Source organism: Dicentrarchus labrax, unplaced genomic scaffold, assembly GCF_905237075.1.
Source record: "Dicentrarchus labrax unplaced genomic scaffold, dlabrax2021, whole genome shotgun sequence".
NCBI lineage: Eukaryota > Metazoa > Chordata > Actinopteri > Moronidae > Dicentrarchus > Dicentrarchus labrax.
In genome coordinates, this window is record NW_026136719.1 from 20,009,996 (window position 1) to 20,036,366 (window position 26,371).

Here is a 26,371-nt window from a genome sequence, read left to right on the forward strand (position 1 = left end):
GCACGATACACAGCCCTGACAGTGGTTTCACACTGTTCACCACTGATCAACAGGTGGCAGTAACACGCCAAGATGAGCTGCATACGCCACCAAAGACAGTGAAGAAGACAACATGAATATAAATGATGCAGGATTTAAAACACTTTCAAATCAGCTTTGCAAATGTTTTATGAGGAAGCAAATGCATTCTTTTTTTGTTAGTAACACTGAATGAACATAACATGCTTGTTTACAAGAAAACTCCACACCTTTAAATTGACTGAAAAAAGGGAGTCACAAGAACATCTAAAGACAGCAGAAACAAATGAGTATCTGTGCATTTCCTCCAATAAAGTTTAATGTTGTACAATTCTATCAGGGATAGCCTAACAGTCATTTTATATGCGGCAGTTGTTTCAGTGCTGGGTCATGATGTCTGATTATAATTCACGATTAGTCATAATGATCATTTTTGCATCACAATTTCATTTTCACTGAGGAAAACTATTAAAATCACGACGATGTGACAATGGTTGGAGTCTGTACCAAACAAACATGTTTTTTCATACAGAGAACAAGCTCTGTAGACCAGGGCCTCTCTGCAGCACTGCAGTACTTCATTATAATGCTGTTTTGTCACATTTTACCTTTTTTGAAATATATTTTGGGCCTTTTATTGTATAGGACAGGATTGCACTTGGCCACATTGCAATTTTGATAATATTTTCATTAATTGCACAGCCCTAGAAACAATGACTGTGACTCGATCGATTACCAAAGATTTAAATTTGTGCACGCCTCATACAGTACAGAACTACAAAATAATGATCACTAAAATTAATAATAATAATCACTGCAGAGTGACCTCAGTGAAGGGTTGAGACCTGTAGTCTGCTATTCAAAAGACCAAAACATCACAGGGAAAGTAGGTGAAGGAATGGCGCGGTCACTTAAAAAAAAAAAATAGACTGAACAAGACCACATGAGTACTCCAGTATCACAGTTGGGGAGATCACATGCCTTTGCCTCTGACTTTGTAATTGGGACCTTCAGAGGCCCAATTAGAAAGACTTCAGAGGAAGTCAAAGCTCATCCTGCAGGTGAAAGACTTATATGTCCTCTGCCCTCCTGCACAAATGTGAGGTCTTACTATTCCCATAGCAATATAAAGGTACAACATGCAGCATTTTTCAGTGTTTGTACATTATCATTAAAGTAATTGTAGTATATTAAATATAATTACCTTCAACTAGTTTGAATGGAAATTCAACATGTTCTGCTAATTCGGTTGCATTCTGTAATAATGGTTGTAACTTGTTGCCCTTCCTTGGCATTCCTCTCTGTGTGACTGATTTGTAGAGCATGAAGAATAAGACCTAATAATAATACATAATAAGTAATGAATAAACATTATAGTAAGCAAACAATTTACAAGAGTTTACTGCTTGTGTGCTAGATGCACAATTGTTTTCTTCCTGAAAAACAACAAATAACATCATTTAAAATACGAGCAGCCAAAAATCTCCTAATGGTCTCATTTATTTATGATAATAATGCTAATGAACCCAAATTATTTGTCATTAAAGCAAAACTGTCTCTGCATTTACTGAATAAAGTGACTTTGATTCTGTCACAGCGACACATAATTCATGTATCAACCAGATTGCCTCTGGAGTGTATTAACATATACATGACGCAAAAGAATACCATTGTGAATTGCAAGTGACATAACAAAGACATATTGCAGCAGTTGCCGCACTAACCATTCAAATGAAACCTAAACTTGACCTTGATCATACATGCAGGGAGGTGAGCAGCTTTGGTAACGATTTTACTTTCATGATGTTTCTTGTGATTAATTATCGCATGTCTAAAGGCTTGAAGTAATTCAGTATTTCACAAGAAAAAAGCTGAATTTGAAAAAAAGAAACTGGAAAAATTGTCACGATAATATTGTCCCTTGTGATTATCTAATGGGCTCCTGAGCTCCTCCCAACCCCCAGACTGGAGAACGCTACCATATGATACTGAGCAGAAGCCCTGGCTCTGACCATATTTATTGGCTACGGTGCAGCGGAGGTTAGCCAAGGCATGAGGAGGATGGAGGAAAGAGGACAAAGAGGGATAACAAGGTGGGATAAGCCTGTTAAGCTTCCAGGATCCCCTCCGAAATCCACACTTGAGTCAAGCACAAGAATGTCAAAATGTATGTAATAGAATCACAATGCGCTATAATCTGAGGGTCACTACAAGCAGCAGGCCACAAATTGAGTAGCTCGTGTTTTACCTGGTGACAGTATTTAAAAAAAATTTTGTTGGTCCCCAATCAATCATAGCTTGTAGTTTTTCATAACCTGCGTGATGTAATTGGGAAGGAGATAGAACAAGAATGTAAACAAACAATGGCATCAGAAGCGGTGTGTATGATACTGGTGTTCAGAAAAGCCTTATAAAAAGAAAGAACTGTGACCTTTCCTCTCTTTCTTTTGTCAGAGCGCTGTGAAGTGTCCCAGATGAGGCACTGGTTGTCGTCCACTATGATACGCTACACAAGACAATCAATCAACAATCAATTGTCCAGCCTGACGTCCATTTTCATTACCAACACCCTTCTGTATATCTGTCGGGTTAAACTACTACTAGTACTAAAATACTTTTTTGGCCATTTAACTGCTGGTTGGCACAAAAAGAACTAGATCCCTAGCTCTGGGAAATTGTGCAGATTATAAAAGTGAGTAACATGAACAGCCTTAGCTCATGCATCTCTGGAGTTGGAAGGAGCCCACACTGGGAGCCACTATTTAATAATATGACCACTGGTTGTGTTTTGCAACTGCTGGTGAGTCAGTGAGAAATATTAAAATGGCCATAACTTGTGCAGTGCAACACAGTTATAAAAATCTACAAAAAATATAGCTGCCCTTCTTCTCTTGTGACCAGCAAAGAAACGGCAAATCACAGTTTACATTACACCTCCTTTTTGGGCACATTAGGAGACACAGAGAATAAGAGCATAGAAAGTCTTACAGACACAGTTTTCAGGTGAGAATGAAAACACAACATGGCTGCATTATGCGGTCCACCACAGCCGAATACCAAGTCAAAAAACATGTTTCAGCTGCAACACTGACACTGTTAATGCTTCACATCACAGGGATCATACATTCAACCTTGACACTCCGCACAGTCAAAGCAAACACAGAGATCACCACCTCTTCCAGCAGGCAGCATGATGGATGAACTCTCAATCAATGGCCTCGGCTACATCCTCAATTCATCACAACAGCACAGGGCCAGCAGCTGTGTCACACTGCAGCTGCTGATGTCATGGTGGCCATGTAAAAACATGCTAGCCTGTCTTTAATGAGTCTCCTCATTTTGCAGATATTTACACCAGGGCAGTGGTTTGTGAGCTATAGATACACAGGGACCCATCATGTTATATGTTATAACATTGCAGCGTTTTTACTTGTTTCAAATATACATTACATTAAATTACATTACATAACCATTCCCAACTCATGCATGGAGTGATTTAGATTTTTTTATTTCCGTAGTGTACCATTGGTTTTATACAATTCTGAAAATCAACTTATACTTGCTCTTTGTTCTACTGTCAGGTTACTCTATTATATATATATATGTGTCTGTATAATATGTATAATGATATATATTGTACTTGTAATTTCAGACTGATGCAGATATGCAATTAAATAAATAATTTAGTTATGATCATTAGTAATGATGTAGCAAAAAAATAAAACATCTATTAAGCAAGTTAATTATGAGAACAATTGAAAAAAAAAAGAGTGCATAGAGGGCATGTTCAAAGTCAAAATATATGAAGAATCTAAAACCATGAAACCTGGATTTTCAAAGGCTGTGATCTATAAATCTTTAAATAAGAGAAAGGAGGTTTGTTAGAAAGTAGCACCAGGGGCGAGACCTGACAGTGAATAAAGAACCAAATGCTCAGTGGACAGTGAAAACACATTTTGCTTCTAACATCCAGGCAGAATAATTTACTGTAATGGCAATTGCAAAATCAATGGATAATACGTTCAAAATTGCTTTGGTAGAAGGAGCACAAAAAACTAATGTCAGTCTTGAATTGTAATATTGCTTTTTTTACATACTCAACAAATGGGTGGGTCACTATGTGATCAACTTGACAATGTCTTTTTTGTAATGACTGAGATGTTATAACACCAAGGGGTCCAGCATCAGCACTACCTGTTGTAGCATTATGGACCATAAAGACCATTTCAATTTAAGATCTTAGGATTTGTGACAAGTGTTGGCGATTAATAGCTGAAGAGAAGGAGGGCAGAACTAACAATGTATGTTACATCACAAAAAAATAATTTTTTTATTCCAAATTGTTAATTTTTTTATCAAAAGAGGGGCAACACATGCTCGATCTTTTAAGGAGATTTTCTTCCATAAAGGTCCAGTGTGTAAGAATAAGAGAATAAGAATTGTTGTGTTTCCGTTACCATAGAATAAGCCGTTTTTATCTACAGAGGGAGAGGGTCCTCTTCCACGGAGTCCGCCATGTTGGACCGCCGTGTTTCTACAGTATCCCAGAATGAGCCATCCAAACACCAGCTCTAGATAGGGCCTTTTGCGTTTATCGCGGCCATTGTAGTTTCTCCTCCATGTTTGGTTGAGGTCGAGCAGTTTCAGTTGGTTGCAATCTACAATTCCACTGCTAGAAACCACTAAATCCTACTCACTGGTCCTTTAAATCTGTATATTCTAAATGCAGTCTCTTCTATGGCCATCAATAGATGTAACACATGTTATCTTTAGTACAGTACTTTAAGCACTTTATTTGCATTTCAGATACTGAGAAAAATTTGCTTTCGAATAACATAAGCCTGTTTATACGAGTTTGGGGGCCGTGTGGCAGTATAGTAAAGAACATTTACCATCTGAAACATACACTGCACATCAAAACACCAGCACCCTTTCCTGCCTATAATGCAGCTGGTGTTTGTTGCAAACAACTGTCCGTGGTCACTCATTTTGTCATTTTGTTAATTAACCTGTATGACTTTGTCATCATAAAATAGTGACAGCACATCACAGTTTGCCCGCTTTACAAGTGTAACATAAACAGTGTGTTTGTGTTCAGATACTGTAGACATTCTATAAGAATTTATGGTGTGCTAAAAACATCTGTTGCAAATGGAAAAGAAAAATCTTCTAAGAGATAACTTTAGCACTCCTCTGGTAGTGTGGGTCAACCAGAAGTCCATCTCAAAGTCTTAAAGTTCATAAGTATAATGGGTTTAATATATTATTCATTTCCCCACTTTGTTAAAAATGCAGCTCTCAGAGACTATTACTGAAGATAGTTATTGCAAAGAACAGAGGACGTTTTTCAAAATACTAAAAGCTTGTCTACTTTCATTTCACTGATTCTACTGGACGCCATTCAAGATGTAGGCGGAGAAATAATGCAAACTGTTGGAAGTGTCAGAGTTCAGACGAGGCCATCTGCTATTTCTTCTAAATCAGACTGTTTTGGGCAAGAATTTCATTATTTAATACAACCAGTCCTTATTTAGATTTAAGACCAAGATTATATACCCACTCACAGTAGCCCGCTGTGGTGCTGCAAATTTATTCCAGGCAAGTTTAATGGTAGGCAGACAGATACTATTAAGAGGATGGACGTCCCCTTGGGGGCAATCTTTTCAGGAATGGTTTATCCAGCAAGGCAAGGCAAGGTAGCCTCCTTTGAGTAGGTTCTTTCACAATGAGAACTACATATCATGTCATATCAAGATTGGGACATTTAGCATAAAAAGGTAAGATTGTAAAGATGTATTATGTTCTTTTGCTTTTTTCAGTGTTCCTTAGAGGAAATGGAAATAAATGGATTTTGTGATGTGATGTATCTTTGTCGTAATTTCTTTTCCCTGTGCCATTTTTTTGTATTTTTTGTGTGCAATTTATTGTATGTTCACTTGTAACTGGCTGCCTTTAACATGCCACTATTTTTAGTTTTTTGATACATAGTTACAAATATTAAAACTCAAGTTTTCTTCCATCAGTTCTTCCTTTCCAAAGAGTGTCTGTCTGTTCATATCAAACTGAAGCTGAACTTCTTCTTCCTTCCATACAGACTTACCTCTTGAATTGGATATTCTGTCATTCTTCTAATTTGAACTTGAGCACATCCCTATCCCCCACTACGACAACGTTTAGCATGCGTAACTTAATGGGTACCATCCATGACTCGTAATGACATCCACTCTCAAGGAGAGGCCTGTCTCCTAGGTGACAATACCATTACTGAGATGTATGTATACCATGAGGTACCTTGATCTAATCCTACAGACACACTGTTGACCTTCACAGGTAACAAAGAAACACTGAATCAGAAACACATACAGTCACACTGTAAACTGCATTTCACTGATATAGTAGCTGTATTGTAGTACAATTGTTAATATGGTTTGTTTGGTTGGTGGGTAGATGAAAAACAGAGACATTCATTGTTGTAATTTAATTATGGAGCTTTAGGTCTCCTGTGCAATATATCAGATGTATTTCAGCTAGAAAATATTCACTTGATATTAAGAAACAAATTGAACATCCAATACAGTAGCTCCATAAACTCCAAAAACTTTTTAAAATGAAAACAAAAGTAATACTCCCTCTCTGCAGCAGGTTACACAGTGCTGAGAGTGGCACGTTATGACACAGATCACACAAATCACAGACGTGTGACTACACAAATGCTGGGACAATCTCCGAGGATAGACTAATAAAATACCCATGAAGGATGAAGAGAAACTAATTCTGAAGCTCACATAGACATTTGCTACAGATGGGTATAAGCTGGAGCATGTGTAAAGGCCTTGTTTGTGTGTATGCAAAGTGTTAGTTCTCCAGAGGCAGTGGAGCTACACACTCGGATTATCCCAATAATGAATTGGCCTGTGGGGAACAGCCAGTCTCATTTTAAGACTTAAGGGGTGAATTCAGAGCACTAAAGTAAGGGCATAAATCAAACAAATGCTATGTGTTATAGATTTATGAATGTGCATAAAAGTGAGTGCATTTCAATATGTGTTTTGTGTGTGTGTGGCTGCAGAAAAAAAGAGTAAAAGAAAATTGTTGTCCGTGATTGAAAATGTATGACAGGGTTCTTTTTTTACATGACTACAGTTCGGTGTACTCAAATTTAAACAATGTATGTCTCACAACATACCTTATTTTAGTTTGTGCAGGTCATGCGAATTACCTCCAAATCTGGTAAGAGTATAAGCACTTAAACCACTTCTATATCCTGTCAGGAGAATATTTTTAAAGAAGTAAGACAGCATGATTACTGATTAATAAGATAGGCTTCTAAAACTGTTGAACATTTCCTTTAATGCTCTGAGCTCAGCTTAGCCCTCCCCAGTACTCGTGATGCTTCACTAACACTGTCATCGTTGCATCCGTTCTCAACCTGCTTCACTAAAGCTAGAAATCAGCGAGCTGAGAGAACCCCTGAAACTGTGATGTCACTGGGATTTAAAATCAAAGGCTTCTCTATAGACCGCGAGTGGAACACTGATGTTTCAGAGCCATACTATACCTCAAACAACCTTTCTCTGCCTTGGGCTGAGGACACTACATGGGGTGACGTCATATGCTGAATTGGTTGTGAGGAATGTCTAAGATGCACTGATGTTGTCGACTGTTATATAATAAATTCTTTCTGAAATTAATATGACAAAATAGAATATTTCTCTGATGGATAGCACTACATGGCAGGAAGTTGTATGTAAAATTGCATATATACTGAATGATACTGCATGTTGTGCATTAAATCAGAAATGTCTTGACATGTTACAAAAAAAAATACAAAAACTCAACAAAGGTTGCACAGTAGCCTATGTTCATTTCATAATGATGCAAATCTATTGTAAGCTGAGAGATAATGAACAATGTCAGTCTAGCTCCAATTTCTATACAATCCAATTAGAGCATACAACCAAACGGCATATTTACATGACAATATAAAAAAAGCTCTGATAGTTGTGTTCATGAGAATTCTCAGACTGGGAAAGGGGTCACGTACCAACAATGTACCATTCATTGGTTATTTTCTACACGAACACTGACTCAAATGACTACATGTAATGTGAAAGAGGTTGTGTGCAGTAAAAAAAAAACACAAACAAGCATCGACTAACTCTAAAGCTCTATGCAGCTCAAGTTAACTGTTTACATTTTATAGCCACAAATTTACTGTATAGACGAATCCTAGTTAGGCAGAAGTAGACAAGGCGCACCTGTCCTGTAAACCCCGTATATTACACTGTAATGTATGCAAAGGATTTCATTTTTTAAAAACCTTTGCTGAGAAATCTATCTCATGAGATCCTGTAGTTTCACTCTGCCACTGCATTAAAGGTGCCAGCGCTTGAGAGATAGAGAGATCGGTCCACTCTAAACAGGTTTCCAGCAGCTCCAAGCACTTTAGCACTTTGGCAAACAGGCTCATATAAACCCACTTGCCCAGCCCCAAATGGCAGAGAAAGTTAGCTAATGAAGTGCCGCCCCAAACAGGGCAAAAATAAGAATGAATGTTGGACTTCCTTAGGTGGACAGAAACATGACTCCAACGGGACAACACTACTGTTTTGTGTCTGATACATTTGTAAGTAGTGAACTATTTTCTAGCATGTCAGCATAGATAATATTTATATAATTATAAAGCATTACGTCAAGGCTGTGTGTCTATCAGGTAGCCAAAAAACATCAGTGCAGCTTAATTTTCCAGTAAGATTGCTGCACATTGATTGTATTGCAGACAAAAATAATAAATCAACAGGACTTACTGGGTACCTAGAGTTTCTAGCTAGTATGTGTTGTGTGAGTGTGTGCATGCACGCTTTGCTGGCTGCTAAGCATGCAACATTGTGAAGGCTCAGTGTAATGAATGTGTTTGTATGTCTCAGTGAGCTCACATTCCCTCCTCCAGCGGTTCAAAGGGATTAGCTGAAATGCCACAGTCCACAGTGGCATCCGTGTGAAAAAGCAAAGCCTACAGCTACACTTAACATTACACTTAGCATTTCCATTTATAACAATAGTAGACAAAAACTAGATATCGTACAATGACACTGACACCATCAAATGTGACTGGTGACCCCGTCTGTGAAGAGGCAAATCTCCCTCCCTCTCTCTCTTTCCTTCTGTCTTGCTCATTTATGCACACCACAGATCTTAAATCCTCGTCTGATCCAGCCTCATTCACTTCTGGTAAAAAATCTTACATCTTAGAACTTTCATACCTTTCCCTTTCCCATGAAATCACTCAGTGTTACAGAGAATGACTTCCCTTGATCAAACATGACAAAAACCACCAGTCAAGGCCCCTTCTGTGGCTCCCGAGAGGTGCATCTCTGGAATAGCTTATAGAGCCCTCTATCCATAAAATTACACTTTAAATACAATATTAAAGAACTTCTAAAGGTCCAACACACCCCTGTTCGAGCATGATCCGACTCTTAGTACAATTAGCACCTTTCAGTGCTGTTTGTTTGTCAAAAAACCAGAGGCCAAGGAAATACACATTAAACTCAGGAGGGGATCCAAATCACAGCGAGGATACACAAATTATTTTTCACTTTCGTTAACACTGTGAGATAGGTCAATTTAATACAGGCATGTATAGTGGTTGCACTTGCAGGTTTGCACATCATAGAAGGGTGGACTACTGGCCTTGGTGGATATCTTTGCTCTATGAGTGCCATTCCGAGTTCTCAGTTTTGTTCTTGACATGTTCCTGAAAATCAGGATCTTATTTATTTGTTTAAAATTGTAGTATCCCCTTCCACACATTTAAGTAAACCGTTAATAAAGCCAGCCCCGTAACTGTTCTAAACTGTTCTCTAATCCCTGACAGTCAGAACAGATCCTCTAGCGCTTTCTGATCTCAGTTTATTCTAAGGTTAGTTACCAAGCTTGCATTTTGATTTAGTTTAAAAGTTTTATTCTGAAAGGTCACACAAGTGGATTAACATACTCATACTGACAAACAGCATTCTTACAATTCTGAAAAAAAGTCTATTTTCCTTTGCCTTTATATCTTGATTGCCTCAGTCAGTTAAATTAGACACATTACAACAAGTTGTTATATATTCATTCAAATAGATGGAGGCAATCTTAAGAACATAAGGGGAAGTTCTTTAGCATCCAAAGAACCTACATTTCCCAGAGAATCAGGCCCCTCATACTTGTCTTCTGCTGTGGTCCTGTGTGATGTGGTGTGATGCCTTGTGTGGAGCTGTGTGGTGTATTATACAGAGTGTCCCAGTAAATCAGGCAGACTGCTGTCCTTCCTCAAGCAGTGGCAGCAGGGCCAAGCCTTTGTCTGCTATCAACCTGCACCAAACCGCCAAAACACAGAGAGAGACAGGCAAAAGAACAGAGAGGCACAAAGGTACAGAGAGATACTGGAGGGAAACATGGAGATAGCTCCTACCCCCCCCACACACACACACACACACACACACACACACACACACACAAACACAATATTCCCTGATTGCACTGAACTGCACAAGGGATAATGCGAGGCAGATGGTCCAGGATACTAATTAGAAGCCTCTTTGCCTTACTTATCATTACTTCTATGTGTTGTAGAAGTGTTGCCTGCTTTGTTTACAGCGGTGAATGAGAAAAAACACAGCAAACCTTTTGACTTTCTTTAAGATGTGACAGAAAAAAGAGCCCTGTGAGTAAATTAAAGCGGAGATGGATAACAATGAATATTCTTTTACTCTCAGAAGGATTGCCAGTACTAATATATTTTTAATTACTTCATGACACTCTGTTTCTGCCCTTTTAGCATTTTTATTTCTGGCATAATGTTGAACAGAACTCACACGGTCTCCCTGTCAAAACATCGGCATCACATGCAGAAGAATATAGATGAACTGTGAGCAGAATATAAATAAGGCTTTAAAAAATCAGCACTGGTTTTTGGAAATTGACTTTTCAATTTGGTATCGGTCTGATCACAAGACAAATGTTTGCATCACGATTGAGCGCAAATCAAATTAAACACTCATAGAGGCACAGCTGAGGCTCCAACTAAGAAAACACCACCTATCTTGACACGCACACATACACACACCACAAACATACACATACATCTTAAGCCCCTGACATGTTTACCCATAACATAATTAACTGCTGTACAGTAAATCACTGAAATGAGGTGAAACGAGGGAAATAAACAGGGAAATCATGTCCTCTGTGCGCTCCTGAAAACCCAGAGCTCACACAGCAGACAGGTCATCAGACCAACGGTGAGTCATGGTTGCTGTTTTTTTTTTACAAACCAATTCCTGGAAGTTTCTAACATTAACAATCGTGATGGTCCTGAAAATTGCTAATTGAGACAATGTGGAAGAAAACTGCAAGGTACCGAACCACACAAAACAAGAAAAACCACAGAGAGTGTTGTGATGTGCAGCTCCCTGGTCCATTGACGCACACATTAACAGTCGCTTTATGGGTAAGTGCCCCAGACTGCATTGCAAATAGGAAATGGCTTTGAATCTTTCTGTCATGTCTCCTTTCTATGAATTCCTAAGCAGGGAATAACGACTGGCATACAGCACAGGGACAGCATCTCACACAGCAAAAAGGTCTGCGAGGTTAACCCCTGTCAAAACCAAGCTGTCAGCACTCATAAGCAACGGGGCGAGTTGTGGTAGTGGGAGTAAACAAAGCTGACGTCAGAGGAAAGTCATTTGATTGTGTGCAACAACCAAAGATGCATTTGCTTAGCTCGCTCTTCTGTGTGTCCTAGAGCTGCTGCTGAGTATAATTTTTCCAGCTGTGTTAATAAGAAAGCAATAAACCAGACAAGAGATCCTGGCAGTTAATTAAAGATCAATCTAACTGCATGAAAAAGCTTCTCCTTTGCAGCCACATTACTCAGGATACCCACTGCACCCTGCACTGTCCTCTACTCTACTGACGGCTGAAGGGTTTAAGGGGGAAATGGTTACTGTTGGGCAAATATTGGTGTTCCCATAGAAACCACATGTTGTACTGATTCCACATGAGAGGAAGCTGTGTTACCAGCTCACAGCAATTGAGGATGTTTTTCATTCAGTAAAACACACACACACACACACACACACACACACACACACACACACACACACACACACACACACACAGCAGTGTAGTCTGACCAATACTGGATTTAAAGTTTTTTTTACAACACCTCAGATTTGTTTTGTTTTTTCAGTTTTTTAAGAATTGCATCCAAGTATCCAAGATACATACTGAGCAGGACATTTTACAGTTAAAACATCTACTTGTCAGACTCCAAATTGTAATGGTGACACTGAATTCTTACCTCATACCTAGTTATACATTTCTGTACTGCAACATCTTGTTACTTATCGGCCGACATATATACAGATACTGATGTATCTGCAGTAAGCTAATATCAGCAGATATATGGGCCTGGCCCATTTCTCAGTGCAGCTCTAGTGTTTAGTAGTTCAGCCACTGTGCAGGAGCAGCCAACATGATATTGAAAGTCAGCCCAGACTGTATTTGAATGAATTTGTGAAGATATATAGAGGAGGAGGAGTGCACACTTCAACTTTGTAATGTATTATTTATGATTGCTTGCCTATCATGGTAATTATATTGTGAAGACTGTGAATGTGAATTAACAACTTTGTTGTCTAATATAACAATACAAAAGCAATTACTAAGTCAAATTTGTTCCACCATGAAAGGGACAGCTCCCCTTTGATTTCCCCTTACTATGCAGCCCAATATGATGGACAACAACTAAACAACATGAAATGTGATTTTACCCACCCAAAGGCATATCATGATGTATGATCAATATTAGAAGAAGGCCTTCTGGTCATCATGATATTTATTCTTATGGCTGTTCCTCAACTCTGCCAGTGCTGTCTAATTCCACTGCACTTTGTTTCCAAATGTAAAACCTGTATAGCTCACCGCATAAGATCACTGGAATAATGCTTTTATGTAAGGTAACATGAGGCCAGGGATCACTGTGGCACTAAAAACTGAATCACTGAATGAATGCAACTGAAGGAGGAAATGCTGGATTTCCTAATGGTATTGACAAAGAAACGGTCTTAAACCAGGATCATTAGGTTGGTATCTGCACTGATTGGTTCATCCCTAACAATCCTGAATAATATGTCCCATTAAAGATCCAAGGAGATTTGGAATAAGCCAAAGCTTAGAAAATACATTCAAATCAAAGAAGACTACTGAAACATGTATACAATTTGATTTATGGAGAAGGCAGAGGTGTGTGCGAAGTTAAGAACTGGTACCTCGAATGTTAAGGCATATATAAAGAGCAGTGTTTTTGTTTGTTGGGATCTTTGTGTTGCTGAGGATGATTTTCATTCTGCCCAAGAATTATCTGTTTGAATAATTCAGTTAAAGAAACCTGATTTGTTTTGGTTGTCTGAAGGGAACATGTTGAGTTGGCTCTCTAATGAGGAGGTTTTTGTTTTAAGAGAGATTTATAGAAAATGTTCGGCAGCTAAGACAGAGACACAATGGGGCATTTCTGTTATGTAAATGTAAATTGATTTGTGGAACTTCACATGATGATTCGTCATGTGAACATCCTGGATATCCATATTGTTGCAGGACACATTAACAAATCAATCAAAATCCAGAGCGCAGTGATGAGAGTTGCTCCTCTCCCTAATGTATTAAATTACATCCCAAAAACAATGAAGAAGACAATCATGGGGACTGTAACAAAACCCTGGATCTTTCTTTGGAGCTAAAAGTATGTCCTCCATTTTTTTCAAACCAGTAACACTATACGATATATATAGACAGCACACAGACTATCATAGACGCCAGTGTAAAAGACCACAGAAACCAATCTTTACATAGCTGAACACTATAGTGTACTCTTTAACCCAATTTGTACTGTATGGCTCAGGTGCTGCTACTGCTGGGCTCATGTGTTTGAGAATGGATGTGCTGACTGTGAGAAGGAGGAGGTGAAGGGAGGAGGAGGAGACTCTGCTACTGTAGCAGTGCATCAGCAGAGGTGAGACTTACAGCCACCACATCACAGTTTGTAGACTGGAGAGTGGTGATGGGTCTACTGTTGGATACACATACTTAACATACTTGCAAAGAACATGTTTTTTTTTTGTTATGTTCCCATTCAGGGTTGCTGCCAAATCAGTGCACACGCAGACATTAACTGTCTTTTGCATCCTTTCCTTCAAGCGTTCATGGTTTGAAGGGCAGCTATATCGGCCAGCCTTACCCCAGATGCCTCTCATGCCGCCAGAGACAGACAGACCTACAGTGGGCTACAGTATGTGTGTCATTAGTGCTGACCCAGATGCTCTGAAACACTGACTGTCCTGTGACTGCACTGCATTCCCCACAATATGTCCTTTAAGCTAATTTACAGACTATAATACTGTTTTAACCTCTGCATTGAAAATGCAACCAAAAAATGAAATTCAAATTGCAGAAAAAAAGGGGGGTGGGGAGTTAAGTTGACATGGGACATGACATGGGAGACAAAGTTGAGGTTGAGGTAGCTCATAATGAGCCCAGCGACTGCAGAGGAGGAACCTGGGTTCAAGGTCTGACTGGGCAGTGCAATCTGATCAGAGAGACAAACTGAGTAGTCTGGCTCCAGGCTCAGGTGGAAAGATTAGTAGGTGAGGGAGTTACATCACATAAAGCAAAAAAAAAAAAAAAAAAAACCCTGCGCAGTCCAGCATCAACACCGTCTCTCACACAACATATCATGTCAGTGCGGTCAGTGATGGAATCCAACCCTGAACAATAGCCATTTGGACACATACCCTGACTGCGCAAATTGCAATGCAATAACAGCCTCCTGCACACAGCATATATGCAAAGAAGCGTATAGGTTGCCTGGAGGTTTTTTTTTTCTTTCTTTCTTTCTCTTCCCTAAAATAATGATACTGCAAGCTATTTAAGCCGACCACCGCTCCGTCCACACAGCCTGTGAATCATGCACCCAGCAGCAATACTTGTGCGGATTACAAAACGCTGCCTGTGCGAAACAAAAAAGATCAATTTTCCACCCGATATGCTTTTAACGCTTCACAATTGATGCCACTCGCAGTGGAGCATTGGATGTCACAGGCAAGGACCGGACAGCTGCGGCGGTGTTGCTTACCCTCTGCGGCCAAAGCGCACCGGACAACAAGTAAAAGCATTCCCACAGACAGCAGACAGTTCGCGAGCATCCCCGCTGCTCCGTTGCTCCGCCACCTGGTCCTCAAACACCTCCCCTCTCCTCCGGCATCCGTCCTCCGCGGCGAGCACCCACCGGGTTCCGCTCCGCCGGCTCCCACCACGTCGGGGTGACCCGTCCGCCCACTCCTCAAACCGGGAGCCATATCCAGTGGATAAGTTGCTGAAGTTTCGGTCGTAAATAATACATTGGATCAATCCTCGTGTTCGAACGGGAAACACAGCGGTCCCGCGGTCTCGTCGTGTGTCCAGGGCTGGGGGAGACTAAGGGGGGGGTTGAGGTGGTGGTGGCGGGGTGGGGGGGGGGGGGGTGGTTTGTAGGGAGAAGCGGCGTTGAAGGGAAATTAAGAAATGCGCCCTATCGCTCCGCTCCGCTCGGTCCACCCATCATCATCGCCGTGTGGCGCAGGGCTGCGCGCACACTTTCCAAAGGTTTGACATTTAGCTGTTCCAGACCTGCTCCAGATGGACGCCGGGATACTCTGTGCGTGTGTGTGTGTGTGTGTGTGTGTGTGTGTGTGTGTGTGTGCTCGGGTGACGTTTAGCCCGCAAATGTAAGGATAGGGCAGCTGGTGGGTGGATAATTTTAAAGTGTAACACTCCCCCCTGGTCAAAGTGCGCAAATTAGCCTCTCTGCCGTTAATTGTCGGGAGAGAGGCAAAGCGCGCCGCCTGCAGGACGACCTCTGCTGGTGAGGGAAACAGGAGTCCATATGAAGCAGTCAGCTTCAGACGTGTTAACGTACACGGTTTGTATTCAAAAATACATTTTAAAAAAAATGTCTTGACCTCCACTAACAGGTATGTGCAGGTTGCCCTGAGGGGTACAGTGCTACCTGAATGTGTTCATGGTGTAGATACAAGGACAGCTGCTGTTCCTCTTCACCTCCACCAGGTGTCAGCCAAGACCCAGAGAAACCTCATAAAACCCGTAGATGATGAGAGGAGATGAAGGCCCCTTATTTTTTTGCATTTTAAAGGTTCTAAGGTGATCAAATCAGACAAACACCATCTGACAGAGAAGCTTTTCTTAAAAAGTAATTTGGACTTTTGGTGTATAATTTCTGACATTAAAAACAATAATGGCATCATTTATTTAGCAATAATATGTTTGGTTTGTTTGACATGGACTCCAGGGGGAACAGAAAAGTGCTCACCCATATATATTAGGCTTCTCATTTGAAAAACAATCTTGCCACAGGGGCCCTTTAGAAGCTGTTGTGATCTGCTTTCAATCGTATCACATGATCTTCATCAGCACATGGAGTTTGTCAGTTATAAATTTATCAGTGAATCTATTATTGACTGACAGAACATTAATGACATTAATCCACAACACAGGTCTTGGTAATCAATGAATCCTAATATAGTATTTTGCAGTTTTTCAAATGCTAGGATTTGCTGGTTTCCTTTTTTTAGTATAATTTAAAATGGAACATCTTTCAATTTTAAACATTTGGCCACAGATGTCCCACTGGACTCTGGGAAAATGGAATGCACTTTTTTTTAGGATTTTATAGACAAAAGGATTTATCAATAATAAAAATAATCATCAGTTGCAGATCGTCTTACGTTACAAACATTTTGAAAACCATTGCTCCAGAGTTACTAACCAGCAATGTTGTGAAAATGTGGTGCACAACTTTCAATATACCAATATTATACAAGAAAAGAATGAATGAATGAATGAATAAAATGATGGGAAAAAAACAGACCAAGACAAGACAAGCTGCATCAATAGATTTTTTTAATTCAAAGTGAATCTTAACAATAATACACCATAAAGTCTTATTTTGACACTCACCAAAAGAGTCACCTGGAAAACCCGCTTAATGTGACAAAGTAGAGAAGGCTTGGTCACACCTAAATCACTGAGAACTAGAGAGGAAACACTATCGCAAACTGTAAATAGACATCACATCCATAGAGTTAGTTTTCCCAGTCCTCATACTGTAAATATTGCACAGTGCAATTGCTACATGGCAAACTAGTGTAGCACAAAATAAAAAAAGCAAATGAAACAAAAACAAAAATAACAAAGCCACAAAAAATCTACAGGTATTAAAACAGTAACAGTTCAGATTTCATAATCAAGTCTATTTGATGAGCAATCTAAACAGATGATTCCATAACTTGCAGTGTGAATTAACTCTGAAATTGATACAGATGACCAGAAAACTGAAAATAAGAGCTTGAGTAAAACAAACCTCATCAAATCAAAAGAGTAACACAGTAGCATTTAGACTAATACAGACCCTGAATTAACATCTTTAAAGGATAATACCGCAGCAGAGGATTTTTTTTTTTCTGATATCAAAGTCATAACTTTAATAGTAGTAATTTTACAAATGACTGTTTTATCTGTTAAATGATACATGAATCCTCAAAAAAAGTTATCCATAAACCAAGGTGTCAATCGTGTGTGGAAAATTAAAAACAGTTTGAAGATTTCTCTCCTCTTGCATCCATTCTTTTACTAACAAGTATGGGAGAGTTTATGCAGGCGCATTGCTGGTGAATACCTTTGGAGGAATCAAAACACAGATTACATTTCACATGCTTAGTATTGGGGAACAATTTCAAGCACTAATCTGCCAAGTGCATGCCTTCTTTCTTTACCAAAATGATACTTGAGTATGATCAGTAAAGCATACAGGTAAGGAAAAAAAAGCTATCAAAAAACATAACACCATCAATGTCAGTGTTTAAATGTGGAGTATTGCACTCATGACTGACTGACCACAATATTCTCCTTGACCAGAGCGGTTTCCATCCAGAACACAGGATAAACATCCAGATTATACCTGGCTCCACTGATTTTAAAGGCCAGTGCTGTCAACTGTGTTCTGGCTATTCCCCACTCTGGTTAACTTTTACACAATGGAAAAGCTGCTCTGAGCAGACAGCTTCTAGGCAGACAAAGTGAAGCAACTTAGGTGTACATGCAAGCATGGAGATTATCTAAGAACACTTGGTGGTGCAATGACCGCACAATGTAAAGTATTGCATCTGCTGTTCAGCCAGAGTGACTATCCAAAGATTGAGTGTCATATTAAGTGTATGTGTGTGTTTTATTGGTGTGTTATCACAGAGGAGAGTTTGGTGGCGGTTCTCGTCTTGTTTCGGACCACCGCCACCATGTACGTGTTCTCTGCCATGTCTACGAGGTGAACAGAGGAGTACAAGTCCCTGGAATGACACTGGGATGAAGTCATATTTTGTGTTTGTTTTTGTTTTTATTTCTGGTCATGTGGCCGCTAAAAGACTGTCTACCCTATACGGTAATGAACCGTTATTGGATTCTATGCCTTCCTCCTCAAATAAGCGGTGAGGAATCACCATCTTGAACTCTCACTTTCTGAATCTCAAGGCACATACGCAGTGCTGCTCACACTGTCTCAATTTCAGTAAGGAACACATAACAATGGCCACAGTTTCGCATTGACAAAACATCGTTTTGATATGAGACACTAATAAAGGGGAGAGCGATCCGAACACAAGGCAGTTTAGAATATCAAACTGTGACACTGATATTCTAGCCAGATATAACATTGAACAGTTAAAAGGTTGCAATAAATATTTGTTCAAATCAATTTAACAGTAAAACAAGTTGTAAAACGTTATTTGGGAACAGAAACATTGGGCTAAGTTTGTTTTTTTGGACACATGGTCTAATCACCCAAACCCTTACAAGCCTAACTACCTGTATGAGTGCTTAGTGGTGAGCGTGTTTGTGTGTAATTGGTGGAAACATTACTGAAGCTTTTCAATGAACATAATGGATTTTTTTTTCTTTCTGGCATCTCACAGTGCTCCTGTAACACACCGAAGAGTACTGAAAGTATACATACAATGAAAAAGTTAAATCAATCCTGCAAGCTACAGCTTTAGATGTGTACAAAACGTCAATATGAAAACATACAAAAATTAAGTTACATCGATACATCATTTATATGCAGTGATGAGCCCGAAAGGTTAATAAGGATAAAATACTGATGCAAAAACACACACCCCGAGAAACAACAAATGCAACTAATGTTCATCATCAGCAATACAGTAGTTACAATGACACTCCAAATATGAACGCAAAACACAAAAATCAAAACCACTTCTATTTCAGATAATTAGGGACCTATACAAAAATAGCAACGCTAGGTTTAAACTCAGAGAAATCACCTAATTTCACAGCTATTGAAGTGGCAATCATCATATAGCAGCTTATCTATGATACATTCAAGAAGAAATGATACGACTTATTAATTGCCCAATAAGCTAGACAAAACTCGGCCGTTTTTTAAATACAATTTTTTTGTTTGTTTTAATTTAACCCCATTCTACATCTACAGTATAACTGAGGTCTATGCAAACAGAATAGCTACCTTGCTCAGGAAATGAATTACAGTCTTTGGTGCTGCACAAGCAACTTCATTTGAAAATAAAAGACAATTACACACGTAACTAGTAAAATGAACAGAAAAAAAATGCACACACAGCATATCTATATATACATGTATATATATATATATATATAGACTGGTGCTACCATCATATATATCTATATATGTATATATCCTCCCTGACGGAATGTATAAAATAAGCAGTTGACACCGATAAGCCTTAAGCCTTTAACAAATGGTATAATGTAAAGGGAAAAGTTAACTTTGTCACACATGCATAAATGAGAGAATTGCACACAATTAACTCACACCTTATCAAGCATCTGTACTAAATAGTCTAGCTCTATAATATATGTCCATATATGTGTGTATATCAAATACTGCATGGTTTGCTCAGGCTTAGAAGATTCCATACCGTGAATTCGTTTGCATTTTTTCCTTACCTAATCAAAGCCATGCCCACCACACTTCTAAACATCTAAGAAACAAAGTGAACACACGCAAAATGAAAATACGAAGACAAAAAGAAAAATAATCGACTATTTAGATTGTATTGCAGTTTCGTCAAACAGTACAAATACTGTTCATAATAAGAGTTTCACTAAATAGAAAGTGATTATCAAATATTAAGCAATACTCAGTACTTGCACTTTGTACACTAGTTCATTCGGGAAAGGGAGAACAAAAAAAAAGAACAGTTTTTAATGAAACAGTAAGCATTCGCAACAGCAAAGCATGCTGTTCTTCTTGAAAGAACAGAAAAGTAACTCACTACACACTGAAATATACACCGACTCCAAAAAATAAGCACCGCTGTCCGCGATACATCACATCAATGCAGGCTATGCATGGACATATACACATGTGCATATATATACTCACACATAGGATGCACCAACTGATTGGAATTTCAAGTGCTGCAGTCCAGTACATTAATATTCATGTATATAGTCATATATAAGTAGTAACATTAACAACCTCAAATATGTAAGGCACTATGGCTGGGGACAGTTATACAATGCAGCGAGTCTTGTGACACGAACAATAAGAGCAACGTCTATGCATCTTTCCGTTTACATTTTTGCTCATGCAAGACCACATGCAGCGTGAGGAACAACCCTATTTAAATCGGTTAAATGACTTGACATTGCTAACACCAAAAGACACCGAAAAGGTACAAATACTTCAAACGCAGTACAACATACACTGTGGACAACGTGTGCATCTGTCAATCTAGAGCTAGAGACTGGGATGGCTTTACAAATATGAATGTGTCTTGCACACGTAAGAAGGCAATATAGAAAAATAGCTGGGATCAGGGGTGCAAAGTCCTAACTATTCAACACCACCCCAATTATTTACCTGTTTTGAGGAGTATTCGTAGAAGATCCAATGCAAAGATATATCAAATGTGCAAAACACATTAAGTGTGAGTTTAACTACTCATTCATTCTTTCATTCAATCATTCATACATTATTTCCTTCTTAATTTTTGCCCAAATCATCTCCACCATTGGAACTCTTTTTTCTTTTTTAAAGCTTGAAGTTCAATTTCTACATGATTCAAAAAATAGCTTGCTTTCTCTGTGGTTGTGCCATGGTTTTGGAAATTAAAACCATGTTCTTTGTGGTTTAAGATAGAATTCGCCCTGTTCACTTAGCCCTCAGGTGGTATGAAGGATACCAGGGCAGCCATGCTCAGATGTAAGGGTACTGGTTTATTTTGGTGGGGCTGAGAGGGAAACTGGCGTAGGCAGGCGAGGCAATGTAGGAGTGCGGGGGAAAGAGGGGCTTGAATTGGCCCTGGGGGTGCAAGGTGGGGGAGGGCAGCAGCCGGGGGTTGATGCCCACTGTGACTTGATGCACTATGCCTGCCGGGTGGGAGATGCTGTAGGTGGGCTGGAGGACAGGGCGGGAGGCTACAGGAGAAGCCAAGAGGTGGGCCACGGGTGCAGCCGTGACCAGAGGACCAGACGGGGGGTAGGACAGTAAGGTGGAATGGGAGTGCGGGTGGCCCCCAAGGTGGGGGTGGGGGCCCGTAGTGTGGTTTGGGCTGCTGTGGGATAGGGTAAATGTGTGCCCATGCATGGTGGGGGGGATATAGGCCTGTGGTCTCCGGTGGGCAAAGTTGCCATTCCATTCCTGATGGCAGGAACCGAAATGCTGCACCTGAAGGAGAGAAGAACAATATCTAGCTTATCAGATTCACCGTTTTCATGAACACAGAATTTGTCTTCATGAGCCACAAGATGCTGCTGTTTCCACATTTTTACATGTCAGTGTAGTGGCTCTTATCAGTCTTTAACAATCCACCTCATCTTCATTTGTGTCTAACATTACAGTATTCAATTCATTCTCAGTCTTACTGGCAATGCAGTAAGTATGCAGTATTACAGTAAAATGCCTTCTTCCTTAAACATGGTTCAAAATGTAATCTTGAGTCTCATAGGTTTGTTACAGTATGAAGTGTGCTCTTGGCTGCTGCTCTGCTACAAAAAGGAAATATTTGCAATTCAAATTTTAAATGTTGTGGTCATTATCACCTTGATGCACAAAGTGTAGTTACAACCACTTTAAGTTGGTGAATTCAGCAAAGGGATAGATGCAGGCCAGAATTACTTAATATGACATTGTTATAAAATGGGACTTCCCAGAAGCAAAAGAACACTATCAATTGTGTTCAGTGGGACACGCTGTCCAAACCGGCAATACCTCTGCGGGTGATTAAACCTAGGTTGCGTGTTAGTGGGAGAGGGCTTTTATCCCTGCAATCAGTATTCTTGTGAAGATAAAAAGTTGCCATCTTCAATAAACACAAATTCTCTCTGGCCATACAAAGGCTTGTCCCCAATGTCTCCCTCTAGCCAACAACTCTTCACAATGGGAATATAAAAATATGCGTATGTTTATGTGCTGTTGTGTATATGTGCCTGCATGTGCTCACCTGCCCAAAGCCTATAGGCTGCTGTTGTTGGGGCTGGAATGCAGGGGTGATCTTCTGCGGCCTGTTGAGGAGGGGAGTGGAGTGGTGATGTTGCCGCCCATGAATGCCTCGCCCTCTGGACTGGCATGAGGACTCTAAGACTGAGGTAGGAGGTCATGTTAAGAGGAGGGATGGAGGAACACAGAGAGATGGAGATGACATATGTTAATGCAGACAATTTTGTCTAATACTATCAATAGCACAATGTAAATCGCAGGCAAAAAAAAGATGCAACCAGAGACTGGATCGAATCACAACCGCAGAAATGGCAACATTTGTGGCAGGAGGCTTTGTAGGCTTGTCAGTGATTTCAGATGTGTTTGATCAGTTCCAAACCTTTAAATATAGCGGCATGTGTCCTCTGAATATGATCTAGGTGATTATAAATAGATACGTTTGGGGGGGATCTGGGAGGAGTTGGTAACTAAGCTTGTTCACAGAGCTTATAGTGGGGTCAGACCACCAGCTATAAATACACCTGGTAGCACTAGAATAGCAAGATGTGCCCTTTTATGTGGGGCTTTAGTTGCAATAGTTTGAGGGTTGGGGAGGGAGATGCCTTTGACATGAGAGGCAATATGACTGTATGATTTTCTCTGAGGATTTGCAGTTGAACCATCCACTTTAAAAAAAAAAAAAGACTTATCGAAGAGGTAGCTCTTAAATGAACTGTTGCTGAAAGAGATGGCAATGTCCCACTGACCACAGCTGTTATTAAGGCTACATATCACATGCGTAACTCCTTCTCAACACCTGAAAGAAACATTCATCAAACATTTATTTGTTTATGACAGCCAGAATCTGCTCTAGTTGACACCCATGTTTTGAATATTCTATTCAGGATATTAGACATTTTGGGGCAATTACGCATGTCTTATGTAGCTTTAAAAAGTGCACATCCACACAGATACAGGGGCTCTCAGAATCTGGAGGGTTGACAGCAAACAAATATCCACTCGAGAGAGATCAGAGCAGATATGTCAGGGCAGGTCACCCATAATCACCTGTGAGAACCTCTGTGGCCTATAAAGACAGTGTAATCCCAGGCCGTGTGACCTGTGGAGCAGACAGCAGCAGTGATGACTGGACCTTTGAGCTAGCATGACCTACTCATGCACTTGCTGGTCTACTGAGCGGATAACGCCAGTGTCAGTGTGTACTTCACACACCTGAATGTGCAGAATAAAAAGTGTCCCGTCACCTGCATTATTCATATGATAATTTAGGTTTAGAACTGTCAGTAGAATCTAATACTCTTACTGGTAGTTCTTACGTGTATAACAAAAGCACACATTTCAGTCTATACACCTAATATACATTTTCAGGTCAACTTAAAAGTCAGACAAAGTGAATGTATTTGTGTTACCAGTGCATTATATGTCCAGTTTTACCTGTGTTGCAAGGTGCTTCACTGATGATAGCCGGGTTGTTTTTGTTTTGCACCCTCATTGGAGGCACCACAACAGTACGAACTGTTGGCTTGCTGGGCTCAGTCTCTGGGGCAACGCATGCAACACGGGGCTCGCAGTTTTGGTTGCTGTCAGCGATGAAGCGCCGCTCTGTGAAGGGACTGCTGCTGTGGCCAGAGGCGTCCGAGGCAGGCGAGCTGTCCACTGTGTCACAACCACTCTCCTGTTCATCGTCCGACATACTGCAAGAGAGCAACCAGTGAGAAAGGATGTAAGAGAGAGATATCTCCTTTGTGGCAGTGCAGCAGCTAATGTAAAAGCAAGCAAAACATTTGTAGGCGCTTTTGTTTTAATCTTCCTTACCTGTTGGGGTGTTTGCAGGGTGAAGTGCTGGACTGGGCTGAGGCTGAAGAGCTGGTGCTAAGCGTGCTGTCTGGACTGCTGAGGGAGCAGACTCTCTCCATACTGACAGTGCTCTGACACGCCTCACAATCTGCACTACCCTTACACCTGTGTGCAGAGAGACAAATAAAATAAGACACAAACCTTTTAGAGAACCAATTTAGAGATATTGTTAGAAGGAAACCTGATGATGAGTACTCACTCCCCCATCGAGTGTCTTTGTGCACTCTCCTCTTCGTCGCTGCTGATACTGATGACGCTGACAGTCGGGCTAGCTAGGTCAGAGATCACCATGGCCTGCCGCTGCTCCTGCAAAACTGAAAGCTCCTCACAGTCTGGCTCCACTTTACAGCAGTTCTCCTCATCCTCCACTGCCTGCCCTGTTCTTCGCTCCTCTCCAGCAGTATGCCCTGCTTCTGGGCATCTGGCTTCCTCCTCTTCTACCTCCTGCACATTCTTTGCTATATCGGCCATCTTTGGGGACTGGCATGCTAAATTTTGGATGTTCGTGTTTTGGAAGAAGTTGTTGCCCCTATTGAAGAAAACAAATCACTTTCAAACACGGAGAACACCTTTTGGTTTATGTATATGCATTTTAGTTGCAAAAGGCAAAACCCATGTGCCGTACCTGTTTACGCAAGGCTTGGCTCTCTTGTTGGCAGCTGGCTGTGGCCACACCACATGTGCAATGCCTATGTTGATTGGCTGGTGGGTGGACATGGTCATTTGGTTGGTTAAGAATGGCTGAGGGTGTGCAATCATGGAGCTGTAATGGTTACCATGGGGACGCACTTTCCTGCATTAAGAAAACAGAACATTGCAAATTGAGCCAAAAGCCTTTAGCACCATTACTGACAAAATGGTCTCAGTCACTGGTCCCAAAGGACATGCATGACTCATCGATCATTAACATTCAGGGGAGCAAGCGTGCTGTATCAGAGCAGTTCAGCCATTCCCAAGGGTGTACATAGCAACTAAAAGGTAATAGCACTAATAAATATTGCTTTATATAATATTACATATTGGAAATATAAGGAACATAGAAAGGATACACATAATGTATCAGAAATATATTGTGCTGTAACCACGTGAAACAGACACACAAATTGCTTACCCCCAGTCACCCAATCTCTGTGAGCCCGCCACAGTGTCAGATGCCAAAGTGGTTGGTGGTGGGGGCACTGAGGTCACCTGCTGCCAAGTCGGCACCAAGATCTGCTGTGCACGGTTGGACCAGGCCTGTTGAAGAGCAGTGAAGCATAGTCATTTTAATGTTTCTAGTCATTTTCCTCCCCGTGATGCTTTCATCAGCTTTCACATCAAAGATCAACTTTCAAACATACCCACACACACATGAGTGTCTTTGTATCACTGATTTTTACCACTTACCTGTGTGATGACTCCAGGTCTGATTTGTATGGGCTGGATGGGGGGTGCTTGAGTGACCAGAGGTACAGTGGCCTCCATTCGAACAGAGTAGCCTGCTGGTTTAGCTGTGTTGGTGGGGATTCCTGCAGCAACAATAGACAGAAAAATGTTTTACTTGAAGATATTTAGTCTAACAATCAGAAAAAAATAATAATGAAAAAAAGATTTACACGCCTTACCTTGAATGGTTGGGGGACATAGAATGAGTGCCTGCTGAAATGAATCGTTGCATCCAAACTGACCACTTCCTGTCTGCAGTGGTATCCCAGGGTGCATCACTGAGGGGGCTGATGGGGCTAACCCCTAAAATAAAGGGAAAGGGGATATGACTGGACTTTTCCGGGGTATTAAAATGATCAACAGTGGCATTAAAGAGCCAGTAGATGGCGACATCTCTGTCAAGAGCAGTATGTTTTGCAGCCAGACAGAGCCCAGGAGGGTCTTGTACTGAGAGATTAGTGAGTTAGTCAGTTAACTTTA

At 40.4% G+C, this 26,371-nt stretch overlaps 2 protein-coding genes across 3 annotated transcripts in view; both read right to left on the minus strand.

The window, feature by feature from the left end:
- The window catches only part of kiaa1549lb (KIAA1549-like b), a 59,486-nt gene extending 43,915 nt beyond the window's left edge, over window positions 1-15,571 (minus strand). For both annotated transcript variants that reach the window (XM_051380445.1, XM_051380446.1), the window contains exon 1: window positions 15,197-15,571. In XM_051380445.1, coding sequence (XP_051236405.1) covers window positions 15,197-15,419 — 223 coding nt within the window. In that variant the 5' untranslated portion in view covers window positions 15,420-15,571. The remainder of the gene's footprint in view (window positions 1-15,196) is intronic.
- A 1,431-nt stretch (window positions 15,572-17,002) lies between these two features.
- Window positions 17,003-26,371, minus strand: part of hipk3b (homeodomain interacting protein kinase 3b) — a 39,627-nt gene continuing 30,258 nt past the window's right edge. The window contains exons 8-16 of the mRNA XM_051380449.1: window positions 26,071-26,194; window positions 25,853-25,974; window positions 25,578-25,702; window positions 25,092-25,259; window positions 24,666-24,995; window positions 24,425-24,571; window positions 24,044-24,303; window positions 22,614-22,753; window positions 17,003-21,838 (exon numbers count right to left, since the gene is read on the minus strand). Coding sequence (XP_051236409.1) covers window positions 21,368-21,838; window positions 22,614-22,753; window positions 24,044-24,303; window positions 24,425-24,571; window positions 24,666-24,995; window positions 25,092-25,259; window positions 25,578-25,702; window positions 25,853-25,974; window positions 26,071-26,194 — 1,887 coding nt within the window. The 3' untranslated portion in view covers window positions 17,003-21,367. The remainder of the gene's footprint in view (window positions 21,839-22,613; window positions 22,754-24,043; window positions 24,304-24,424; window positions 24,572-24,665; window positions 24,996-25,091; window positions 25,260-25,577; window positions 25,703-25,852; window positions 25,975-26,070; window positions 26,195-26,371) is intronic.